General features: G+C 35.4%; 1 protein-coding gene across 1 annotated transcript; it reads left to right on the top strand.

Annotated features, from left to right (window-relative positions):
• Positions 1 to 166: 166 nt before the first annotated feature.
• On the top strand, positions 167 to 9,599 carry LOC121756936 (AP-2 complex subunit mu). Its single transcript, XM_042152378.1, has 13 exons — positions 167 to 384; positions 3,788 to 3,965; positions 4,270 to 4,360; positions 4,863 to 4,957; positions 5,100 to 5,189; positions 5,266 to 5,314; positions 5,462 to 5,600; positions 5,978 to 6,094; positions 6,639 to 6,729; positions 6,806 to 6,948; positions 7,842 to 7,956; positions 9,051 to 9,095; positions 9,172 to 9,599. Exons 1-13 carry the CDS (start codon positions 302 to 304, stop codon positions 9,250 to 9,252), a joined length of 1,317 nt encoding a protein of 438 aa, XP_042008312.1. The 5' UTR covers positions 167 to 301; the 3' UTR covers positions 9,253 to 9,599.
• Positions 9,600 to 14,476: the final 4,877 nt, after the last annotated feature.

Here is a 14,476-nt window from a genome sequence, read left to right as displayed (position 1 = left end):
CTTATATTATATGTTTAAGATTTATTTTAATTTTAATTAAAAATACTTTATGTTAGTAACATTTTATGTGAAATCGACGTGTGATGAATTGAATTTGGTATATCACTTCATTTAGACGTAAGATAGTTAAATCCAAAATATAAAAACGTTAATAAACAAAAGTGGCGCAGTAATTTTCGAAAGAGCTATTCGCTGACTGTAGAATTCAGTTGAATACATTTCCATCGCCAGCAAAATTTCTTCAAGGGAGCAGATCTCGTTTCTCATCTCACTTGATCGGAGCTCCGGCGAGATCTCAGCCATGCCGCTGGCGGCTTCCGCGATTTACTTCCTCAATCTTCGCGGCGATGTTCTCATCAATCGCCTCTACCGTGACGACGTCGGGTCAGTCCTCCCCTCCAATTTTCTCTTTCTATATATTTATGCTTCAGATTGCTGTTATTGCTTACGACATTCTCTCGAGAATTCACTAGAAATGCTGTTTGTAAATGAGATTTATGTATTATATGGTTGAATTTCCGGCTTTGTTGCATTTCTTTTGCTACCGCTAAGTATAGTTGAAGGTGTGAGGGAGATGTGGAAGGATATGGGTGAAATCAGTAACCTGGATAACTTGTGTCATATTGTGTAGTTAACGTTTTGTGTTGAAGAAATGGGATTTGAATCTGAAGTGGTAACTGACTTGGAGCTTTGAGGGTCTTTTTCAGCTCTTAGATTAATGGAGATGCAAAAGAAATAAGATGATAGCCCTTTGTTTACATGAAATCTCTGGTGAATTATAAAACTAATAGTGTATACCCATTCTATCTGTGGTGAATTATAAAAACTTGGTTGCTTTTTTGAACTCTTTACAGTGCAGAAAAGGCAACATTTTTTTGCACTTTAGGCAGCCATCAGCATCTGAATCTGCTGACTCCGCCCTCAATTCTGTCAAAAGAGCTATTAGTATCAAATAACCTATGGATCCGTTCTGCTAAGATAGTTTTGCATCTTGATAGATTTATCATGCCGATTCCAACAAATAGTTAAGGAGTTTTTTCTGTCAAATGTCAATGAAGTTAAAAGCTCATCTTTTGTGTGCTTGTAGTGGTCAAGAAGACTGAGGCTATTCAACTTTTGACATTTGTTTGGATTTTATAGTCTATAAAATGAATGAAGTAACTTGATAGGAGTAAAGGCTGATGAACAAGAATATAATATAGAATCTGGAATCAGAAATGCTCGGCTTTATTGAAAGAAACTGAATAGCGAAACAAGAAAGGGAAATCCTCCGCAGAGGCCTAATCCTCACGAAGGAGGCCTACGAGAAAAACTCGTCCAATAATGATCTCTCCAAGATGATCTCTCTATTAGGAGACTCTCTCTATATATAGGCAATTCTAGTGCTAAAATAAAGGAAACCGAATAACAAATATTTGAAAAGCATAAAAATAGGAATCAGCTCTCTCCCTTAATCTTCTCCACCTGCTTCCTCCTTTCTCTCTGCCGGCCCAACCATCTTTCTCTCTCCCCCTCCTCCAATCCGTATCAACTGCCTCACCCTCAAAACAGCCTTGCCCTCAAGGCTGAGGTCTAAATCTGGACCCTAAGTACTTCGTCTGGTGAGGTTCAAACTCATACTTTTGGGTAGTAGCCAGAGCATTGAACCATAGAAGATGGCCAACTATATGAAGGAATAACAGCATGGCCCGATGGGAGAATGGAGCTTCAACTGCTGCATATGGGGGGTCCGGAAGGAAAACTATCGACTGCATAGACTGGTGGGCAGCAGCCAAAACTAAACCACGCAAAGGCTGAAGCTGAATATTGGGGCTGGAGGACAACCGTGGTGTTGACACCATGGTTGTTGTAGGCGGACCAGAAGAAACCAAGAGTTTGGCATGGTCCGCAGCAGCCGCAGGATCACAATGTTGCATCAGAGGCAAGACGGAAGGTTGAAACTGTGGCATAATAGTGCACGAGGACAGCAGCGGTGCTGTCATTGGTGCTAGTGTAGGTGGAGTTGCTGGTGTAGTTGGAGTTGCTGGTGTCGGTGGAGTTGCTGGTGTAGGAGTAGGTGGACTAGAGGGCAGCAATGGGGCTGTCACCGTGGGTAGGATAGCCGCAGTATTATTGCTGGGTGTGGGAAAGGTCCTCAGATGTGCAGCAAGGGAAGCCCGAAACTCCCCGTCTGAGTTCGTCTAACTTAGTACTCAAATCCTTGAATTGATCTGTCCTCCTTTGGGACCGCCACTTCAACTCTGCTACAGCCTTCTCCAATCCGTCCAATCGCGTATCCGTCCTGGAATTCATCCACGTTCACCGCACCAAATTGATAGGAGTAAAGGCTGATGAACAAGAATATAATATAGAATCTGGAATCAGAAATGCTCGGCTTTATTGAAAGAAACTGAATAGCGAAACAAGAAAGGGAAATCCTCCGCAGAGGCCTAATCCTCACGAAGGAGGCCTACGAGAAAAACTTGTCCAATAATGATCTCTCCAAGATGATCTCTCTATTAGGAGACTCTCTGTATATATAGGCAATTCTAGTGCTAAAATAAAGGAAACCGAATAACAAATATTTGAAAAGCATAAAAATAGGAATCAGCTCTCTCCCTTAATCTTCTCCACCTGCTTCCTCCTTTCTCTCTGCCGGCCCAACCATCTTTCTCTCTCCCCCTCCTCCAATCCGTATCATAACTTCTATGGAAATAAAAATCACAAATGGTGCATCAGTATAAAAATCACAAATGGCTCATTAATAGGTACTCACAAATAGTATATACTCCTACAAGATAAGATTCTTAGGAAGTGATCAAGGTAGCATGGACTTGTACAACTGAAGGCTAGTTATGCAGGCAATAGAAGAGTCCTGGACATGCTTGAACCATAGAAATTTTAGAAATGCATTTAGTAGGATGCTAAATTTGAATTAACTGCTAGTTTTGATTTTAGAATGCAGTGGAAGTAAACAAATATCAACCACAAAATGAAAGATGTTTGTAGTACCAAAGTTTTTTATAACAGTACAATGAAAAATATGACATTCTAAACCCTTATTCATGTACTATCCATTCTGTGTTCTGTCCACCCCAATACTTCCAATAATCTTTTGTTGACCTAGCAGATTCTTGTAAATAATGCACTGATGTTGTATCCAGTCCAAACTATCTTACGTGCATAAAGATACTTTTATACATTTGTCCTGTTAAAGTGGGGTCAGGTGCCAGATGTTTACGATAATCGGGTATTTTGATTGAAAATTGGTGCCTGATGCTACCCATGGAAAATTTAAATTAAGAAAGATCATCATCCAAGTATCCAACTAATCATGACCACTAGAAATTCACGAGATATCATCATATGTACTTGACTTGATATCTGGTATCTACCGACCTTCTGGGGTTAAGCCGTTAAGGAAAGGTTGGACTAAATCTGCTTTCTAAATTCAATTCTGAAATTGATTTACCACTAGCAAGTAATTCTTCTTCACCAACTTCCGTTCATCCGTTGTGTAAATGACTAAATGCTGTTTTATCATTATTGAGATTTTGGTTCTGGGTTCCTGCTCAAGCCTAATGCTGTGAATCTTAGACAGAACTTAGTTTTGTGCTGTTTAGTTGGAAATCCATGGCTTTCATTTCTTGAATTACTATCTTATTTGTTTCTTGGTTCTTGTTGATTGATCTGATACTTTATATAATTGCATTTACACAAAAAAGTAGAGTATATACATATGTATATCTAAATAAATTATTACAGTAATCTGAACATGCATAACAGTGTTTCTGCTTAAACTTATCAGAGGCAACATGGTGGATGCTTTCCGAGTCCATATCATGCAAACAAAGGAACTTGGCACCTGTCCTGTTCGGCAGATTGGAGGATGCTCATTCTTTTACATGAGAATTAGCAATGTCTATATCGTGATTGTAGTAAGCAGCAATGCAAATGTCGCTTGTGCATTCAAGTTCGTCGTTGAGGTATCTTATGGTTAAAATTATCTTATTATGTGTGCAGCCTAGCTTGTGATCCCTTTCTGGGGATCTGTGTGCTTTGTGGAATACCTTGTAGTTGGAGAATTTAGTGAATATATATTTTTGAGTTGGTCATCTCCTCCCTCTCATTAGTCCTTTACAGTAGATATTATATAGTTGTTAATCATTATGAACTTATGATCATTGAAGCCTCAAGAAATAATTTTTGGCTTTGAATAAGCTGTTAGGGAGCTTATATCTTTCACATATTTTTCTAGTTCACTTGACGCGATTATGTTCTTACGTTCAGGCAGTCACATTATTTAAATCGTATTTTGGAGGATCTTTTGATGAGGATGCCATCCGCAACAACTTCGTTCTGATATACGAACTGTTAGATGGTATGTCTACTGAATATTTTCTTATTGACTTTCTTCTCAGGAAGACCTTTTGTGTTATGAGAAGCAATTCCTTCACTGAAGTTATAATTATGAATATGTTTGCTGAAGGAGTATCTGTGACAGTTATTTGTTTTTTTTCTTGAACTCTTTGGCGTGGGCGTGGCTTAGGTTATATCCCATTCTTCATTTTCAATGGGAAATTAGAAATTCACAGGGAGCCTTGATCTTGATGTGATTTTTTTTTATTTTTTACAATCGTTTTGCACAAAACGTTGATGCCAATCAAATCACTGAACTCTCTTTATTAGCCAAAGTTAGGGTACAAGACGAAGAATACTTGTCTTCTATTGTTTCTTGGAAGTGTGGGATAAACCTGCACCATACTTCCAGTACTCGTTAGTCGTTAGTGAATAAAGCAGTATGAAGAGTAAATAACATCTTTGTGGAGCCAAACTGGCTAAATGGCTGGATAAAATTCTGATGTTTTGCATTTCGATTGCAGAAATTATGGATTTTGGTTATCCTCAAAACCTTTCTCCTGAAATCTTGAAGCTTTATATAACTCAGGAGGGTGTGCGCTCTCCTTTTTCATCCAAGGTCAGAGGTTATTCAAGACTATCTTGTGGATGTATTTGAATTGTGGAAGTTGTAGCATTGTAGAGATATCTAACAGATTATGTTGTTTGATATTATTATGAGTGTGTGATACTAACCTTTCCCATGTGTGAATAACTTACAGACTGCTGATAAACCCGTTCCAAATGCAACTTTACAAGTTACTGGTGCTGTTGGGTGGCGCAGGGAGGGCCTAGTATATAAGAAAAATGAGGTAGGGTATTCAGATTGATACTGTTGTAGTTTTTCCTCTTGCTATTGAAGTGACCCAAATAAATTTTTTTTCGTAGGTGTTTCTTGATATTGTGGAAAGTGTCAATCTTCTTATGTCTTCAAAAGGTAAAGTATCTGTTCATTGTGAAATAGTTGTGTAATGCATTTTTATTCTTGTTTGCCTGGTGCCTGCTACCATTTGCATAGTATGGATGTCCTTATTTTTTGATGCAACTTTTTTAATAATGCCCATTTTCCATATGGCCTTTGTAGGTAGTGTTCTACGTTGTGATGTAACAGGGAAGATTCTTATGAAATGCTTTCTTTCGGGGATGCCTGATTTGAAGTTGGGATTGAATGATAAAATCGGACTGGAGAAAGAATCACAGCTCAAATCCCGGCCTGCTAAGAGGTAGGTCACATTTAGTTCCACTATATTACAACTGTTAAGCATGGAGCAGAAAAATGCAAACTGTTGACTAACATGTTAATGAAAGTATGTCAGTAATCGTTCATTATTTTACTTTTAAGTTTTAACTTAAGATACTGAAGTACCGGTCTTGCAAATATTTTATTAGCGAGCTTTGAAAATTTGTTTCAAAGAACTTTCTGGGATATGAAATACTGAGGCTGGACTCAAATGTGTAGATTATTACTATTTTTGACTTAGTATTCACCTGGGAAATACTAGACATCTTCCATATCTTCTCTAGCCAGTTTTATCATTATTAGCCTGTACAATGTATTATGTTTTGCTTGGTAACCAGTTTTTTCTATTTTGGGTTGCAGTGGAAAAACTATTGAGCTTGATGATGTCACATTCCATCAATGTGTGAACCTTACAAGATTCAATTCCGAAAAGACTGTTAGTTTTGTTCCTCCAGATGGTGAATTCGAATTGATGAAGTAAGCTGATGTTTAAATTTTAAATTTCCTACAAAGATATCTAGATTCTAGAGTTCATATTAAATAATGTGTTTTATTATGGTACATTTGATATAATTGTATGCACATCTCTTATATCTTACCATTTGTACACAATCTGTGTTATGAAAGATCTTCAATAGATCAAATATATCATTATGGTAAGCTTAGATCTACTTCATTCCTTTTCTTATTGGTAATACTAACTCTAAGTAGGATAAATCTTGACTGACAAAATTCCAGGTGTACTCTAAAAGTTATTCTAGAAGAATCATTTCTTTATTTTGTGTTCTGAATCTCTTCAATGCTGGTTATGGTTGCCTTAACTATATTTTGTTTAGCTTTGAGAGTCACATTCAAATGGGAAATGTAGGGCTAATTCCCTCTTAAACACTTTATTACCAGTTACAACCAATCATTTTTATTTTTATTTTCAGGGTTAGATATTTTAATCTGGAATTTAATAAGCAGAGCTTTCCTTGACTTTACCAGTTTTCTTATACATATAATTTCCTTTGCACCACAGGTATCGTATTACCGAGGGAGTTAATCTTCCATTTCGGGTTTTGCCAACCATCAAGGAACTGGGTCGGACACGTATGGAAGTGAATGTAAAGGTTGGTGATGCAAACATTGATTTCATATCACTTTTAATAGCAACAGAAATTTTCATAACACTATTCTTCATTTTAGGTGAAGAGTGTTTTTGGGGCTAAAATGTTTGCACTTGGAGTGGTTATTAAGATTCCAGTTCCAAAACAAACAGCAAAAACAAGTTTTCAGGTGACATCTGGGAAGGCAAAGTACAGTCCTTCTATTGATTGTTTGGTCTGGAAGTAAGTTCTTTCTAGTCTGTATCATCATGCAAGCACGTTTGAGTTTTATTCCAGTGGAATACCTTCCAGTTCCTGTTCTATTCACTGTCTCACTTAAATGATGGTTTTTAAAGAAATGCAATGCTGTATTATTAAAATTAAAACTAAAGAGCCAGGCAGAATAATGTAAATAAACACTGTTATAAATCCATGAGTAGTCTGGAAACTCCTTTGCTAGACTTTCCTTTCAGAACACCAAGTTCATGTCTATAAAAACTGAGCTGCAATCTCCTACCGAATCGGTTTATTATTTCTAAAGCATGAATTTGAAATTGGAAATGTGATTGATAGTTGACTTGCAATATATCTTACTTTTGCCAGATATTGTTTATGTCCAACACCTCTACTCTTCTTTCTTTTCCAAACTTAAGAATCAGGGTGATCCTATACATCCTGCTCTTATTCTTTATTAAATGGGGTACTGACAACTGTTGCCATATTTATCTGCATAAAAATCCATCCCAAGGGGAATCATCAAATAGTACATGTTTTATGTCGAATCAGAGTAATACTTTTGTTGCACCACTATTTGAATGCATGTAAAGCCTGAAAATCTAGAGAGGTGCTTGGTACAGAAAGGGAGGGATTGTCATGTCTTCCTATCTCCTTTCATTCCTTTGCTTGGTATAATTTTTTCTTTGGAATCACCATTCTTTACTCAAGCACATTTATATGTTTTATTTGACATTTTATTTTACCTTCTCTTGCTCTCTTTATAGTGAAAGCTGTTCTGCTGAGTTTGTTTGGGGTTATATGATAACTTTATTCATTGTGAAACAGCATAGAAAGTTTTGTAATATGCTTTTTCATGTTATTTATTAAGCTTGATCATGGGCTTTCTGGATTCTTTTCAGGATAAGAAAATTTCCGGGGCAAACTGAGCCGACATTGAGTGCTGAAGTAGAGCTAATATCCACAATAACAGAAAAGAAGTCTTGGACGCGGCCACCAATTCAGATGGAATTTCAGGTGCAATTGCCTAGTAGCGTAATTCTTAGCAATGCATGCATATTAATGATATCAGAAGTTTGCAACTTTGCATAATAGTATAATGAAGTTGACTGTGCAAGTCATTTTAACTGTTATCGTTTTAAGTTTTTTTTGCTAGCGTCAACTTCAGGGTATAGTTTATTTGCAAAAACTGCTCAAATCTTTGTAGTTGGTGTGGTTTTAAAGGTTAGCTTTATATTCTGGGTCAAGATCTAGGTTTTGTGTTATCAAAATTTTCATTTGATTTGCTGAAACAGCTTTAAGTCTTTGTAGAGTTCTGGCCGAAGGTTTTAAAGATTGTAGGGTTTAATGTGGGCAGAGTCCCTTTTGTGCAAGGAGATCAGGGGATTTTGCATGTATTTGGAGCTTCTCTTTTAAGGGTAAAGAGGTTGAAAGAGGTGTAGTCGAGACTTAAGTCTGACTAGGAATATCTGGAGGTTAAATTTATAAATGTTAAAACTCAAAAAGATATACGAAAGTCAAACTTAGCTACAATAAGGAATATACTCCCTCCATTCCCAAAAAGTTTTCCACATTGTGGACGACATGGGTTTGAATATAGTGGTTGGTGGGTTCTGAGTCGAGTAAGGGTCCACTTCAAATGTTTGGTGAGTGTGGTGTGTTGTGCGGGCCCTACTATAAATGGAAAGTGAGAAATAGTTGGTGGATGGAGGAGTATTACATAGAAGTAGGATGATAGCCAATTTACTGACATATAGTACATGACAACATAAATGATATATTGGTGTTTGTCACCAACTAAAAGATAACACACAGCCATATTGTTCAGATTTAAGCTTTGCTGGATGTGGTTTTTGGCTATCTTTTGATTCGTAATTTCCTCGCCCGCTTTTGGATTGCATAATATTCTTGAATTTGCTCTTAGGACTTCAACAAAATAAGTTGGTATGTTTTTTACTGACACCACCATATGAGTTTGAGATATAAATTTATCCTCTTTGCTTGTGTTTTACATATGTTTTTTTGTTTGTTTCTATTCCGCTGAAATAATATTTAGAATGAAGATTCTTAGTAGTTTCACATGTCTTACAATTCAACCATATACATGGCAGGTTCCAATGTTCACAGCTTCGGGATTGCGTGTTCGTTTCCTGAAGGTAGTTGCCAGTCTCCATATGACACGAACTATTCACATCTAGGACTGCTATAATTTTATTGCACACTTTTTTGCAGGTATGGGAGAAGAGTGGCTACAACACTGTGGAATGGGTTCGTTACATTACAAAAGCTGGTTCATATGAAGTTAGGTGCTAAAAAAATTAAAGAGTTCTAGCGACATGTTTTGGGAGATTACAGAAGGAATATCCTCGATATACCATGGCCCAACAAAGTTCTGTATCTGCACTATGTATGCTCTATGGTAAAGGTTATTTGGCGAAACAAGAAAAATACAAAGGTAGTTCGAGTTGAGTCGTTGTTTGTTTACAGGGGCTGAATGTACACGAACCGAATCACTTGTTCATTTGCAGTTTGTTTGCCAACCTTTCTTTGTATAATGTTGTAAGGCCACATAATTAGGTACTATTCTATTCATTCGATGATTGGAATTTGTAGGAGCTGTGTTTTTTATATATCTGGTCATGTTTATTGTGCTTTTTGTATTTTGGATTTGCATCTTCTACTGATATAATCGTTTGTCTTGTTTTTCAGAATGATATATTCTATGCAAGCTTCTCATTGGAATCAGTTTTGATCTATAAACAAGATTTGTAGTATTATCTGGCTGCAAAATTCATGGATTACATTATAAAATTTTAAAATTGTACTCCGCCCGTGAATAGGAGTCCTGTTTTTCCATTTCAGTCCGTCCGCGAATATGAGTCCCGGTTCACTTTTACCATAAATGGTAATAGGGTCTCGTCCTCCTCTAACTCATTCCACTCACATTTCATTTAAAACTAATACATACAAGTGGACTTTTCTTAATATTTTTTAAAACTCGTGCAGCCAAGATGAGACTCCTAATAGCGGACGGAGGAGATGCCGCTGGAAATAACATGAACGGGTCATGTTGGGAAAATTACACAATTCCCTAAAGAATGCTATAGGTTTACAGGAAGTATTAGAAAGTGATCAAAGCTCATGATTTTAATGCTATTACCCTATATATAAGTACTTTAATTGGTTATGAATACATGAACTTTATTCAAATTAGTTTTTAACTTATTTTATTTTATTGGTAACAAGAATCCTACTACATGAGTTTGTAAATTTTTTATTTTGGCGTGAATTCAATTTTCTTTTTCTAATAACTCAACTTTGTAATATTCATATGCCTTGACGCCTTGTTGTTAGAATTTGCATTCTTTCAATGTACCACTAAATAATTGTGGTTAATAATTTTCTAATGATAACTTCGAATTTCTCATCGTCGAAAAATTAAGTTATTGTAAGCGAGCCATTGCAAAATGTAGTTAAAAAAAAAGCAAGAAACATAAAAAGTAAAAAGCATATAGTAACACATTATAATGAGTCTGAGTCAACGTTTCCATAAAACTAAATTACTACTACAATACTTTGTAACAAGTTCCAACCGCACGATTGGGACGGTATTTTTTGTTTTATTTTTACTTTTTTCTTGGAAAGCCTATTCTACGTTCATACTACATAACATGAAACAAAAAATTTAGGGGTTAAAATAAAAGAAATTTGAAATATGACCCTATTTCCATGTTTTAGATGTGAAACCAACTTTATTATGTTAATTATACAATATTATTATAGGAGAAAAAAAAGACTGTTATTTGCATATACCGACATAGAATAATAATCCATCCGTCGTCCGTGTAATATATATTTATAAATTACTTTATTGAATAATGAATAGACCTATCAATATTATCACAAAAAAAGCAAAAACAAAGAAAAATGACAAAAATAAAAAAGCACAGATGCATGTATAATACCACATCTTCTGGGTGTCAATAGATTGACCCGTCTGTACTAAGTTTTATACAACATACTACTACTAACTATAAATGATTAAAAATGAAACTGAAATGTCTAAAATTATTTAAACAATATTAAGATTACATTATATTGGATTTAAATATTTATACATTATAACATTAAATTTTTTATATGAAGTTTTATTCTATATTTAAATATTCCAGGTCAGGTCGCACTAGCCACCTGTCCGGGAATGAGCAGGGGGCCCCATCTTTGAAACTTAAAGTATAAATACTTTCGTGAAGACTCATCTCCATCACCTTGTAAACCTTTTTGTGTGAATTTATTCCATGAATGTAGAATATTTATCAATTTCCACATTCGGATTGAGTTGGATTGGGCTTCAAACTATCGATTTAGTCTATTTGACAACTCCGGCTACCATCGAAGTTTAGATAGCCAATGGAAAGTGAACTTTATATTAGTTTTCCCAATAGGTGTAATGTATTTATGTTAAAGCAAATAACTGCCCTATGTAAGCAAATAGTTACTACACTCTACAAACTAAATAGAATAAAAATAATAAGTACACAAAAAAAATACTCCCTCCATCTAACAAATGTTATCCATATTTGACTTGGAGCGAGTTTTGAAAAATATAAAAAAGGATAGTGAAAAGAATTAGTAGAATGTGAGTTCCATTGTTATATATTAACTTTATACTCACTCCGTTCCACCATACTTGAGTCATTTTTCTATTTTGAAAAGTTTCTTTATAGTTAAGTCATTTCCCTATATGGTAGTAATAATTAACTCACTTTTCCTTTTCTACTTCATTCTCTCTACTTTATTCATTTTTCTACTTTATTCACTATACTAATTTTTCTTCTCTCTTACTTTTCAGTCCCTCCATTTAACCAATAAACATTTTTTTCTTAAACTCCGTACCGAATTGAAATGTCTCAATTATAGCTGAACAGATGGAGTAATACAATATGAGTGAATGAGATAGTGGATAATTGGGTCCACTTACCGAAAATGAAAAAAAGCAAAGTGACCAATATTTTTTTTCTCCTAAAACAAAAGAAAAGGGTATTAATGTATAAAGTAATTAGAGTTGTCAACTGGGCTGGGCTGGCCTAGCCTGGCGAGGCCCAAGGTTGTTGAGGCCTAGCTCGGCCCAGGCCCAGGGTCTGAAGCGAGCTGGGCCGGGCTTTGACAATTTTATAATAATCAACAAAAAGCAAGCAATGAAGCTATAACAAAATTAAGCAAGAAGCTTTGACATTATTGTATGAGGTGCCGAGTTCGAGCCCTCTTTACATCAGTTGTAATTTTCCTCCTTTCTATAAGAGTTTATTTGTAATTTCATCCTTCATATAAAAGTAAAATTTAAAAAAAAATTAAACAAATAAGTCACAATTGGAGCAGAATTAAAAGGAACAGAAGCTATAGCAAAATATAAACGAAGAAATCACAAATCGAGCAGAAGTAATCAACAAGTAATGAACAATTGAAGCAGAAATAAAAAAGGAATAGAAGCTATATAAAAAATAACAATAACAAAAATTAAATCAGAACATCTATATAAATAAAATATCAAAACAAATTAGGTGATTATTGGTACTTCAACAACACTAAATCAGACAAATGATACTTGATCAGATGATTCTCGACAAACCAAATCCACCAGATGAACAGTTGGTTGAACAAAATTTGGATTCTCGACAACAAGGAGTGATGATGCAGAGAATAAGAGTAAGAGAATTGGAGTATGGACGAAGATGGAATACAATCACATGTATTTATAGGAGAATCAAAGAGGAACAATTAAGATTATACCCGTTGGAAATTTGGAATTGGAGAATTGGAAACAATGAAAGTTTCTTCCTCTGTCTTCCATAGCCGATTATATGAGAAAATTGGGAATAAGATCCATGGAGATATAATTGTTAGTGGATTGTTACTGGGTGTAGACAGAAGTACGATATTAAAGGGGGAGAGAGAAGAAAGACCAATGGAATGAAAATTGAAACAAATATTTGCTGAAATTTAATTTGTATATTATTATAATTATAATTAAATATCCTAAACCTAAACATGTTTATTTAAGTGGGTGGAATATGGGTTGGGGCTGCTAGCGGGTCTGATTTAGGGCCGGTCCTGGGTTTACAAATAGGCCCAAATGGAGCCCGTTAAGCCCAGCCCAAACCCGTTTCATTTCTCTGACGAGCCGGGTCTGGGTCGAGCTGGGCTCAGCCAACCCGCCCAGTTGACAACTCTAAACTAAATATTAGGATATAAACACCAATCTCAATTTAATGGAACAAATAGACCATAAAACCATTGAAAGGTGTAGCTGACCGCATTGGCAATCCAAATAATAGTGTATAAGCACCAAACTAAATTTTAATAGATCAAATAGACCATAAAACCAGTGGAAGCTGTAGTTGACGTAAAAGCACCAAACTCAATTTTAATGGACCAAATAGACAATAAAACCGGTGGAAGTTGTAAATGATCTAAAAAGAATATCAGATATTAACATGTGTTGGCTATGAAAAAAATTGTGCAATGCAAGAGAAAATAGAAAATCATAGTTGTTTGTTGTATATAATCTGCATTTTTAAATACATTGCTCTCTACAAAAAAAAAGGGAATCTACATAAAATTATTACATGGAAATATAGGACTCAATGAAATTCAACAACCGACTCTTCTTCAACAACTGTCTCTTCTTCCTCCACTGCCTCTCTTAGCATTCTCTCTCCATCGTCTCTCTCTCGAGCAATCCTCTCTCCACGTCGGTAAGTTTCAGTATTGTATTGGAAAACTTGAATCAATGCTGCAAAAACCATCTACATAACAATTATAGTAGATTAGAATTTTTTTATAGTAAAAAACACATTTAAATTTTTTTAAACACTCACCTCTAGACATGTTAAAGTCACTTTGATGTTTCCTTTCAAATCTATAGGTCCTTGAATATACCAGAAGAGGATATCAATTGCTCCATCTTGCCATGACAGGCCAAGAATTGCATGCAACGTCCAACATTTTTTAGCCATAGGTGGTTCTTCATTTTTATGACATTATACATTTTGCTAACAAAATGCATGGCAGAGTATTGTCAGATGAAGAATAACACTTTGACTTATTGAAGATGAACTGAAACAATCTAATCTTACCCATGAGTGAAATCTAATATTGATTCTCCATATGCATCCTTTGATATGGGGATTGTTGCTATTAATCCAATTAACAGTTGAATTATCACATATAACCCAAAGCCTTTAATCACATATATGTAGAAGTCCAGTCCTTTCCAATTGTTTAGAAACACGTTGAATGGGAAACCTTGGCTCACATTAGCATTGTCAAACACATCGGTCTCTGCCAGAAAACAAATAAGGGAATCTATGAAAAATTATACTTGCAAATATGGGAATCAATCGTATTTAAGTTTGTTAGATATACCAAATTGTTGTATTAGGTACATTACATAGCAATATATAGCTATTGCCTGGCAAATCCCATAAAACCTCGCTGCCTCGATACTCAACAATGAAGTGATCTTTTCATGTTCAGG

The sequence above is a fragment of the Salvia splendens genome, chromosome 12 (genome assembly GCF_004379255.2).
Source record: "Salvia splendens isolate huo1 chromosome 12, SspV2, whole genome shotgun sequence".
Lineage (NCBI taxonomy): Eukaryota > Viridiplantae > Streptophyta > Magnoliopsida > Lamiales > Lamiaceae > Salvia > Salvia splendens.
This window is presented reverse-complemented; position numbering and strand designations above follow the sequence as displayed.